At 45.0% G+C, this 12,397-nt stretch overlaps 1 protein-coding gene across 4 annotated transcripts in view; it reads right to left on the reverse strand.

Annotated features, from left to right (window-relative positions):
- reln (reelin) overlaps positions 1 to 12,397 on the reverse strand; it is an 89,277-nt gene that overhangs the window by 36,713 nt on the left and 40,167 nt on the right. For all 4 annotated transcript variants that reach the window (XM_076732667.1, XM_076732664.1, XM_076732665.1 and 1 more), the window contains exon 4: positions 6,780 to 6,850. In XM_076732667.1, the coding sequence (XP_076588782.1) occupies positions 6,780 to 6,850 (71 nt within the window). The remainder of the gene's footprint in view (positions 1 to 6,779; positions 6,851 to 12,397) is intronic.

Consider the following 12,397-nt stretch of genomic DNA (forward strand, 5'->3'; position numbering starts at 1 on the left):
TGCACAATCTGCAGGACCACATCAAGAATACTGCACGATACCCTGCACCAAAATACTGCACACACATCCTTCAAAAAGATATTGCACAAGATAAAACTGTTTTATTAGCTGCTACACACAGAAACGTAGAACGGTGTGACGCATAACACAGCTCGGTGGATGTCATTTACTAAACTCCGACTTGCACAAAGAAAAGGCTGCCGGCTGATAAACGAGCTGGAGAACTTCCCTGTTGTATACTTAGGACTCAGCCACTGAGAAAATAAAGCAAAATGCAACTTGCACACGTCGCTTTATCTTGTCAAGCAAGTTTACGTTGCACGCCCATATTATGGAATTTGAGTTTAACCTTGTTTCATGATCAGTCACTACTGAGTGGCACAGTGGCTTTAACCTAAGTGAACATGTCACCCTTCAATCCCTTTGAGCCTCTTTACTCTCTCCTGGCTTTTTCTAAGACAGCCTTACTGCAGACTGAAGAGAGGGATAATCTGCCACAGTGTTCTCCATCCAGGATGAGCCTGCCCACCTGATAAAACACACTGAGATAACGCAGTGAGGACTCATTCCAAAGTTTCATCTCAAGTTCCTTAAAACTGTCTTTCAAGCCTCACAGCAGTTCTGAAATTTCGTCTAAGTGAGGGGCTTACATTTAAGAAAGCCCACCTAAAACCCCTCATAAACAACAGAACCTGAATCATGAGAGGGGGGATTATATAAAAAAAAAAGGTTTCTTACTATCGTAATGGCTCTGCAAATGTCTTTACTTTGAGCTCAAGCTTCACTTTTGTTAGCTGCCCTCATTTCTTCCCATTGGATCCAAATGGCAGGCACTTAAGAAATGGATTTACTATTCACAGAGCGCTGGTAAAGTTTCATGCTGACTGTAGAAGTTGAAGTCTTAGTGGCCTGTGTGACAGAGCTGGGCGGTTCAGTGGCTGCGACTGTTGCCGCTGCCGCTGCTCTGGTGGGCCCTGACGCTCAGCTCCATGGCTGGAGCTCGGCTCGACAATGAAGCCCATTAAAAGCAGATCAAAGGGCCCTCTTCCTCTCCCTCGCTCTCCTCCTTCTTCGCTCTCTAATCCTCCAATGTCTGCTGATTCAAAACATGTTTAGAGGAGCTATCAATCCCAGCATGTGTAACTCCCTCATTCTCCTTGTTCCTTATTATCTTACTAAATTAGAATGACAATAAAAATACGCAGTTGTGCGCGCTCAGTTTACGTGAGCATGCATTCATCTTACATATTGAACCTGAAAAGAGCTTGTAGTAAAACCCAATTCCTGGTAATCCACTCTCTCAAACTGACACAGTAATAAATGCTTGGTTGGTATTCTGCTCTCTACAGTCTTCTCCCGTCTCCCTCTTAAACAAACTCTTCTAAATCGCTCCCAGTCTTTCTAGTGAGGCCATTTGGCTGGAGAAAGGCCCAAAGATTTTTTTTTTTTGGGTGGATAATCCCTTCAAGCTTCCAAAAAGGCCTCATTTACAGTTTTCTTTCTCCATGCTTCATCACGCTCTCCTGCTGTCTCTCTCACTTGCCTTCTATCACAATCTCTCCCTCCTGCCCACCCCTCCATCCGCACCCATTCTGTCTCTCTCTGCCTAACCCTCTGTGCATCGGGAGCAGACAGTGGCGCTCATTTCACTTGGATTAATCCCCTCTCACTTTCTTAAAGACTTCAATTACTGCCTCCTCTATTTGCGGCTCATCTCTGCTAATGCCTGTATCTCCCTGGCCAGGGCTTATACTCACAAGCATGCAGAGGGACACACACACACACACACACACACACAGAAATGCACACATAGACACAAACGGCTTTGCCTTCCACCGCTGACCCAACTCTCTCTGCTATTTCGCTGCTGTGCACATGCACACCTATAAACAGGAGCAATAAAAAGAAGGGGATCTTAAAAATGAAGGGGTTTCAATGAACTAAAGTGGGACTAAAACTGGGTGGGTGCTGATGAGCAGGGTTGGGGTGATGCTAGGGGGGGACTAAATGAGCATAAGCTTTGGCAGACTCAGACATCTCGGCACAAAGAGCGCAGGGCACAAGTCATGTTAAATCTTCTCCCCCTCTTCTCTCCATCTTCCAGCTCTAATCTCCTCTCTCTCTCTCCTCCTTTTCTCCCCACCCTGTAAACTGCACCCACTCTCCCCAATCTCCCTTGTTCTCCTCTCGTTTGCTCTTTTTCCCTTCGTCTGACTCACATCCTTCACGACATGAACCGCGTTTGAAGTTGCGTTGCTCCCGTCTAACTGGCGGTTGCAATTACTGACTCACCAGGATGCAGGATGCTGTTGTTTTGCCTTCAATGACTAGAAAGAAATGGTTCTCCAAGGTCAGACTGCAGCCACTTCACTCCACTCGATGAAAACCACAGCCTTTGTGTGGGCTTCAATTGGCATCATTACAATAATCATAGGTGAGTGGAGAGGAGACCAGCAAAGAAGTAACACTCACTACTATTTTCCAATTTCAGTGTTACCTTTTCTAGTTGGAAGTAAAGGTGGAATCCGAGGCAGAGACGAGACATATTTTTCCTCACAATAGCGAGGATTAAGGAGTCTCGCCAAGTGTCTCAAATATGAGGACAGGCTTATTTAGCATGCCATTTATGGCTTTTTGTGTTTGTCTCTTTGGCAAACATCTCCTGGCTGTCAATGTGTTGGAGATGAGCGGGGAAAACACAACGCATCTCCTTCCATATTTTCTTGCTTGCTGACATCAAATAATTAAGGTAATTCCAACAAAAAAAAAATACACAAAAAGAGGAAAAATCTTAATGCAGAAAGAACAACAAAGAAATGAGAAAACAGGAGAGAAGAGTGTTTGAGGAGACAGGTTGCAAAAGCGGAATATAGACTATCAAGGTCTCAAGGCTTCTTGCTGGTGAGGGATGAGGGATGGCAGGCGAGCCGGGGTTCAGCCAGGCGAGCAGGCTGGCTGGCAGACTGGGCGGGTGGCGAGGAGGTGGAAGAGTGGAGGCCACCCGTCCCTCCTCTGTTGCACTGTGATCTGGCGTCCCTCAGGGAGCAGTGGCCTCTTTGAGTTATATGTCCCTTTAATAATCCATCTGGGGTGCAGTGCACTCGGCCAGGCCCATAAAGACCTGATTTATTCCCTTGCTGGAAATGAGAGGACCTGGCGATGCTGGGCGGGAAGCAGGGACCGCTGGCCCTGCTGTCAGGAGATAGAGCTGATGGACGGCCTGCAGCGCCATTCAACGGCCACAACCGCTCCACCCTTTTAGCGCAGAGCACCCTTTCCTAGCCCACACCTACCTCTCTTCATCCCCTGCCCTGGCTCTTCTCATCTGTGTTTAATAAGTCTTTTTATGGTTGCTCAGTAGGAGCGGAAATGTACTTCTGTTTCATCCTCCTGCCTGTCTGTTCGCATACTTGCAGTCATTTAAAACCGTGGCGGTAATTTGCATTTTTGCCGCGTCATGCTTTAAAGCGTCTCCAGGAGCCTGTCCAAACAATTTGGCAATGTGCTGATTGGCGCCACAAACTGCTCCGTTGTGCTGTGTATTTCATTTGGTTTGGTTGCAGCAGTATTTGTCAGAGTCCCATTAGTTTTGTCTTCTGAATCCACAAATAAGAGCAATATAAGGGCGTTTTTCCGTGCTGGTTATTGAGTAAAATGATGGTGTGTAGATCAAAACAAAGTCGAAGGGAAGTTGGAGGGATCAATTGGATGTTGAATGAAGGCATGGGGTGAAGAAGGGTGCCGGCACAGCAGAAAGGAGCTTTGAGAGCAGTGTGTCTGGGACCACGCATCCCCCAACACCGCTAGACAGATTATTTTACACACATGTACACACACGCAGACACACACAAATCCGCCCTTTGCTTATATCTCAGCAGGCTTCAGAGTGGAAACATTAAAACAGACACCTGTCTCAATGAACTTGCAGGGAGGCTTTCTGTTACCGAGAGGCAAAGTGCTGCGTGTCAGACCTTCCGCAGCGCGTTAAAGGCTTATTCCCCTCCTCTTCTTTCTTTATCCTTAAATCTCTTATTTACATTAGAGTTTATTCCTCCGTCTCTTTATCAGGCTAAGCTCAAATTCAAGCTGCAAAGTTACCTTCTTTTTCTAGCTTCCTGGCTAATCTGCCCATTTGCTCTTAAATCGCCGACCCGGTTGATCATCCCTGATTGCCTTCTTATTTGAGCAGCTTGCCCTCTGATTCTCTCCTCCATCGCTTCCTTCCTCTTCTCCTCCTTCCCTCCCTCTCCTCCATGGATCATAACCCTGCTTTAGATAGCTTCCATTTCTCCAGCTCTTCAAAGCTTGAATCTTAAGCATATGAACTTCTGAAGTGGCTTGAGCTGGGCCCCGTATCTTTTATTCCACTTTGAATGCTAATGCCTAGATTTGAAGTAACTTTGCTCAGAGCAGCCTGCACTCACTTTGCCACTCTGCGGTTGAATTTGGGATGGTAGCCTGTTTGATTCCTGCCAGGAGGGAAAAGTCTACAGGTCTCACCTGCTGCTACGTCTGGCTTTAAGGGAATTAACACAATAAACACAATTTATGTATAAGAAAAAAGAGGGGAGTGCTGCACTGGGTCAAGAACAATAAAAACTGAAGGAAAAACATCAGGTGTTCTTCAAGGAAAAAAAAAAATGAAGAAAACAGTGACCAGCGTACTAGTAATTCAAGTTTATGGTATTGGTTGGCTGTCCAAAGGGGATCCAAGGCTCTCTGATTTTGAATGTTAAAAATCCTTCATGAAATCATGGATGAGCCAGCGCGAGTCTTCATCAGTGTATAAGGGGCAATGAAGGCAGCTTTTCAATAAAGAACAATTGTTAAAATAAATGATTTATGTCTAGTTTTTCACACAACACTTCACACCAATCTCCACACAGTAATGCAGCCTTGGCTACACCACGGCAAAGTTTGTTTCATGTCAAAGAAGTTCCCAGGTTTCGTTTTTATGTCGAGTACCTTGCACATTCCCGTTTCATGATTTTTTTTTTTTTTTTTTTAATCTGCACAGCTCTTTTGAAGTTGCAGGTTTTGGTTTGGAAAGAGGAAGAGGAACTGACTACGGTGAGTCAGATCAGTGGAGCAGAGAGAAACGATGCTTGTCTCTGTCCGGACAATCCACAAGAGACCAAAAATGATCAGACCCGTGTCTGTCTCTGTTTCCTCCGTTCTCTCATCCCTCCTCTGTCTCCTTTCGCCTTCTGTTGCCTACGGCATGTTCACTTCTCATTTGTAATTCAGATTTCCTGGCGTAGTTCAGCGACAGAGAGAGCTTTGCATTATTGGCCGTCAGAGGAATTAGCCTACAACAAGGTCGGCCGCGTGCTCACATGTACTGCTTCCCCACTTTTCTTTGGCCAAAGATCCTTAATCACCCACTACCTCCATACAACACTCACCCTTCAGGTTTCTCATTACTACTATATCTTCATCCTACCATCTTTGTCCTTGTGCTCTCCCATCTCTCCTTTACCAGTTAGACAGAAACTGTCATTACTGACACAAGTAATTTATAGCTCTACATCCCTCTGCTATCGCTCCTGTGTATCCCTCATCACTGTCCCCACTGTCCTCCCACCTCCTTTCCCTCTATAGCTCTCATACCTGTATATGTTCTGTGCAGATTTTTCTTTTTTACAGTACCTCACTGCTACTTTCTCTGTCTGCTCCCATTCACAACTTGCCTCCTCCAAGGCCTTGTAAGGTCTAAATCTCTGCTTTCCAGCTTGTCTGCTGAGAGTAGTTGTGTATTAGTGTGATACTGCAGGGCCTTGGCACAAAACAACTAAGTGACTCTTGTTGGCTGTAGATATTTCATTTGCAGAGGGAGAAGACTGGGGCAGTGTGTCAGTGGTGGTGAGAGGATGAGCTCTCGGGCGAGGAGACAGAGGAGAAGAGCCTTGCCGCTCTCTCTCTGTCACTCTTCCAGGCCTGACTGAGGGCTCTGTGCCCCATCTTTCCAAGTGGCATGGAGCCATGAAGTTGAACACTCTCTTCCTGGCATGTGTTACAATCAGCAGTAGTGTCTCCAATGACCTGCTGAGGGACACACTTGTCATGAGGAGCCCTCAGACATTTGCCACAGAGGTTTTTTTTTTCTAATAGAGATTAAGTATATATTTTACAGCTGAAATTTGGTTGTTTTTTTTCCCTGAAACACTTAGTGAGAAGACCCCAGCAGCAGTTAGTGTACTTCTCCACTTTGAGCATTAAAGTCAAATTTGATCTACAAGGAGGAGTTCTTGAGTGAGGAGGAGGCTTCTTTCCTGTAAACAAGCAATTATACACACTCAGCATGCAGAGTGGGACTGCACTGTCTGTCAATAGCTACTTAAGGCTGTCACAGAAAGTGGATGTAAGAAGTGTCGGCCATAAAGCGTAAATCTCCGACAGAGAGAGAGAGAGAGAAAAAAAAGCTGAGTTTAGCATAAGCTGAAATTAAGCTGGCAATATAGGACATCCAAATATCTCTGGCTCTGGCTGCATCATTAGGCAGAAAGAGAGCCAGGAAGTGCTGCAATGCCACTGTCATGAAGAAGCAGCATATCAACCATATTGTGTCATCCATATTCTGACAATCTGTGCATATGATGGACAGTAATGGGAAGTGAGAAGGGGGTGCGGTATATATGTGTCGGTGCACGTGTGTGCTTCAACATATAGGTGTCGTTTCACATATGAATATATACGCCTGCAAGTGCAGTATACGCTCATGTTTCTGTCATAAAGGGGGAGTCGGGTGTATTTGTGTTGGTCCTGCCACTGTTACTCACCTCCTTGCTCACAGAGCTGCTGGGCCAGAGCATCCTTGAAAATGATCTGTCCTCGATGTGTTGCTGTGGCTCTGATAGAAAAAAGACAGAAAGAGAAGGAGAGCATTAACACAAGAGAAAATGAACTGGTCTGTCCTTAATTTATGAAGATCAATCTGGCACAGACATTTCATGAAGTTTATTATGATGCAACTTTGGTTAATAGATAAAAACAGGAAAAAACAAGGTCCTCTGAGGCTGAATTTACACATAGGGAATCTGATAATATGACAATAATGACAAAAAAAAGAGCAGGACAGTGAGCTGGTCTACCGACACATACACAGCTTCATCAATCTCCTCTCACAGTGCAAGTCAGTCACCGCTGAGCAAAGCTGGAGGTCTTGTTGGTATGACTGCACATCCTGTGACTAAAAGGATAATTATCTCTGCCAGGTCCTTTTGTAGTTGCTGTGATTCAAAATCTTTGAAAAACCTCTTTTTTTTTTTTATGAGTGCTCCGTTTATACCGCCGGTAAGTGCTGACTCCTCACTCCTCTGGCCGGTAGGAGCCGCAGTGATCTACAGCTGCTTCAGTTTTGGCATCTTGTTTCTGCTAGTTTCTGCATCGTACATGGCGGACACATTGGTGTTGGCAGATTCTGCTGTTGGCATTTGACATTTTACATCGCTGCCGCAGCCTGCCCTGCACTTCCTGTTCAATAACCACATGGCTCCAGACAATCCTGCTGGAGATCTGCACTCTTCTAGTTATCATTTCATATAATATTGACTGGAATATTTCCTTATTCACCTCATTCTATATACAGTTGTTTTTTATTGGGTTATCAAATATCTTCTGCACTACCACACTACGCTCTTGCATGCCAATGTAAATCCAACTGCATGTTGCGTGCGGTATGTATGGAATGTAATATGAATTTCCTTCCGATGGCCATGAAATGCATTATTCATTTGAAAACGGAGCAAGCTTTAAAAGTCTAAGAGGGTGAAATGGCTCGGAGTGCGGTGGGATATTTTACACAGACACTGAGACATGCTCTGCTGCACTGCAGACATGTAGTTTGCAATAGCAGAGTTACATTAGTAAAAATGCACACTGACGAAGCAGCTCTCCGGTACAGAACTGTCATCCCTTACCATAACAATGACAACAATAGCAATGACAATACAGGAGCTGTTATAATGCACAAACAGTGGATAATAGTAATGGGATAAAGAGTGAAAGACAAGAAAAATAAAGGCCCATAACTGGGACACAGGGGGGAGATTGAGGCGGAAAGAGTATGGAAGAAGCTGCAATTTTCAGAGTCCTTGGAATGAGTTATTGTGAGAAAGACTGTAAAGTTTTAGAGCCCTTGAGGCGTTTAGCTCATTCTAGTCAGTGGCAGCAGCAAAATGGGATGTGTAGTGCCCCCATGAAGAAAGTCCTGTGCAACATGACACAACAGAACATTTTTAGATGGCTACTAAAAGCTGTATTACACCACTCTGACCTGTGTTTTCCCCGCATAATACACAGAGGGAAACAGTTGGAGTGGGATTGAGGTCAAAAACATAAAGAGGATAAATATCACAGCCAGGGTGTGTTTCCTCATGGACTGCTCGCAGCATTACTGCTTGTGCATCGAGGAGAGTCGGGCAACTGGAGTCTCGTCTCATCCGTCTGACACTCAGACTTGTGTCTAACGTCGTAGTTTGGCTTTGCCTTTAATTATGAACATCATCCGTGGCTTGTAAATCAGAGCAACCTCACGCTAAAAACACACACTGACACAGAACTATGTGAGCCACCCACATACAGTGAGAAAGTTCCTTCAAGGGGCACTTGTGGAAATAAGAGGCCCCTTTTCTCGGTCTGTGCCATGTAAGGACACACTGTTGTCTCAGTATTCGGGACATTCCCACGATCTGGAGACATTACACAACATTTTCTGTTATATAAGTCAAATCAAAAAAAGTGGAGGTCTGATCATCATCTCACTGTGATTTCAAATTCAATATATGTCAATGCAGGCAGTCCATACTGTGTGTGTGTGTGTGTGTGTGTGTGTGTGTGTGTGTGTGTGTGTGTGTGTGTGTGTGTGCTCTGCCACACCCGGTCAACACACTGTCCTTTATAACACAGATTTAGAAGAGGAGGAGACGAGGAGAGGATTAAAAATAAGGAAAACCTCATGAGGTGAACACAACACGGTGGGTGCCTGCGTCAGCGAGGCCCACATCCATTTTTCAGACTTTCTCCATCTCCTGCTTCATCTTTCCGTCTCCACGGTCCCATGTTGATTTTGCCTCGCACCTCCCAAACTCTACCCCACCCAGGCCCACCATGCAGACTCAGGCCTTTTATGGGTGCCAAGGCATTTACTCGTTCATCTCAGCTGATGAATAATGAATAGGCCCCTCATTAATTAGTAAAGAGCTCTTGTGCCTGTGCAGAGCTGGGGAGAAAACATACTTAATTACACTCATATTTCAGAATTGGGTGAAAACTAATTTGAGTTTGGTATTTATGAATAAAAGATGGCGCGCAACGAACAGCGGGTGGGGATGTAGGAACAAGGCCCTTAAATATTTACTAAACACAGTCGCAGCTCAAGTTCACTAAACAGATTCTGTTAAGTGCCGGGGGACAGGGGGCTCCATCAAAGAGCACATTTGACCTCACACACATCTTTTACACTCACTGAACACACACACATCTGTGACCGTAACCCTTACCGAGCCAGGTAGGAGACAAACGCCCTGCAAAGCTCACGGTAGTGGAAGAACTACTCAGATGCAATGTAACAGCAATACAGCAATGTAAAAATACTCCACAGTAAAAGTCCTGCATTCAAGTGCAAAAGTACAATAAAATGAACTTTAAGTATCAAAAGTAAAAGTATTTATTATGCAGCAGAAAGGCCCTTGTCAATGTGATATCATTTCAACTATTTTATATAGTGTAGGGTTGTTTAATCGACAACAATGCATTAAAATTGACAAAACTGATATGTTTTGTTGGTAAAATCTTAATCTGCAAAGTGTCTGATAAATGCAGTGGCCTACAAGGTACGATACTGTAGTGGAATATAAGCATAAAATAACATAAAATGGGATTGTACTTTGTTATATTGCACCGTTTTTGACTGCAGTGTGAAAGCTGTTGTAGTATTTCTGAGGGGAAGCTTTTTAAAATGCAGCTATGCAGATGTGTCTTTGAAAAGTCTAAAAGCACTTGTCTGTTTCTAATGATGTTGTTTTCTTCCCCCCCAATGAAACACAAAGACATCCAGCAAACAGTGACAGAAGAGAAACATTCAGTGGGAAAAAGTGCTTCATTTGACGAGTGTGTGTATGCGTGTGCGCGCGTCCGAGCTTCCTCACTATGTGTGACTTAATAACGCGTCTGTCATTAAAACAGTAGCCAGGAGAGGGCATTTAGTCTGAGCCGGAGTGTGTGTGATCGGCGCAGCGCGACGCCAGCATCTGTCCTGCCGTCACACTCCAGCGGCTCCTCAGCGTGTGTCTCTCATTACCGTCTCCACTCTGGGAGACACACACGCATAAACGCATGCACACACACACACACACACACACACACACACACACACACACACACACAGAGAACAGCGCTGATATACACAAAACATTTACTGAACATCTAAATGTTAATTTGACTTTCTTTGGGGGGGAAAAAAGCAATTAAGGGCCCAAACGTGTCGGTGTTTCTTTTTTCTCCTCTCTCTCCTTCTCTGATTCAAACGAGGGATCATTCATCTTGTGAAAATAAGTGTCATCCTCTCCCCTCTCATTAGTCAGGAGGAGAAAATCTGGGAGATGGGAAAGAGAGGGAGAGGGGGATTGAGGAAGATGAAGAAAAAGAGAAGGATTGAGTGAGAGATATGGATAAATGGAGGGGGAGGGGGATTGGGATTTGGTCAGAGAGGAGAGAGAGATGGGGGTTAGATGGCCTTGTCTTTCAAAGTCCACAATCTGCTGTCAAATAGAGAGGCATGTGAGGAAGGGCAGAGATCCAGTCCACATGTACACACACACACACACACACACACACACACACACACACACACACACACACACACACACACACACACTCCAAGCCACATATGAGCTTTAACATGTATGCAGATGGACAGGCTGTCACTCAAAGAGCTCCCAAAAGGGCCTGGAGTGGGTAATTACCAGGCATGTCTTCCATGTTAGATTACATGTTGCTGTCGGCCATAAGTATCCCCCAGGAGCCAGCTTGACAGCTCCCTGCTAACCACACACACACACACACACAGCGGGGCGCACTGGTGGCTGATTTACCCTAAAGCCATATACATGCAGTTAAATATAGCTGGTGCTATCTGTATGACCGCAATGTGCACTGAATATTGACCACACAAACAAACTTCTGTTACAGGTTTTTCACAATGCTATCGTGAACTACTACATCTGAGGGGGGAGAAAACACACGTTACCTCGCACTTCTTCCCTCGTTAGACGACTCTCCCATCCCCTTCTCCTCAAATCCCAATTAAAAGCTCATTTTCTCTCCCAGCTCACTAGGCCTGTTGGTAATCATGATTAATATGAGTGGAGCGCAGTTCCAGTCGCCAGCGCTGATTTGGTGCATTTGGACCCAGCCCTTAAAATAATACACCCTAATTGGTTGATTTATCTTCCATGTTTGAGGACCAGCTGTGGGTTGGGCACCACAATCAGGGACAACAGGTAAAGGAACAGAGAGGCAGGAAGATGGAGAAGTAAAGACAGGATAATGAGAGAGGCAGATAAAAAGGGAAACAAGAATCCACTGCCTCAGTTATCCATAAAACCGCCGATCAAGAGCTTTGATTTCGACCCAACCTTGATATTTTCATCCCCATCAGGGCCTCAGAGGGTGTGACTGGCTTCGTGGAATCACATTACCCCCCTCATTCCCTCCGCCCCTTAATTAATTAATTGAAAAAGGCTCTTGGAGAACATGCAAATTTAATGAAGCTCCACAGAGCAGGGATTTGGGAGTTGTTTGGCAAATTACCTGCTTGTTAGCACAGGGTCACAGAGAGTTACGGCTCCAAATAGTGCCAGAAGAAGTGCAGTTACTGCTCAGCATACAGCCAGGAGAAGAGCAATTGACCTTGACTACAGTTAGCGAGTCATAATTAGGGGGATTAGGAAAACAACAGCAGTTAGGAGTAAATATGTGAGGAGGAAAAAAAAGAGTGGAGTCTAAAAAAGCTGTTGATTTTCTGTTGTTGATTTAGTCTTGAAGGCAGCTACTTCAAAAAAAAAAAAAGATGTCTGAGAAAACCCGCCCTTCCTCACTTTCTCAGGGTTAGACTGGGACAAGCTGGGGAGAAGAAGAAGAAGAATCTACCTTTTTGACTGAGAGTCAACAAAAGCAGGATGAATCCCCACAACAAGTCAAGTCTGTAATTCATCTTGTCAGTCACAACCGGGCACATTTGCAGCAACAGACAGCGCAGAATGTGAAGCAATCATTTCTCACAAAATACATGTGGAGCGTGCCCCCTCTCCCCTGAGCATGGTTCACTCTCCACGCGCCATTTCATCTAGAATTGATAAGGAGGTCAACGTCCCAGCAGGTGTGATGGTGACCTCTT

Source organism: Chaetodon auriga, chromosome 6 (assembly GCF_051107435.1).
Source record: "Chaetodon auriga isolate fChaAug3 chromosome 6, fChaAug3.hap1, whole genome shotgun sequence".
NCBI classification, from domain to species: Eukaryota; Metazoa; Chordata; class Actinopteri; order Chaetodontiformes; family Chaetodontidae; genus Chaetodon; species Chaetodon auriga.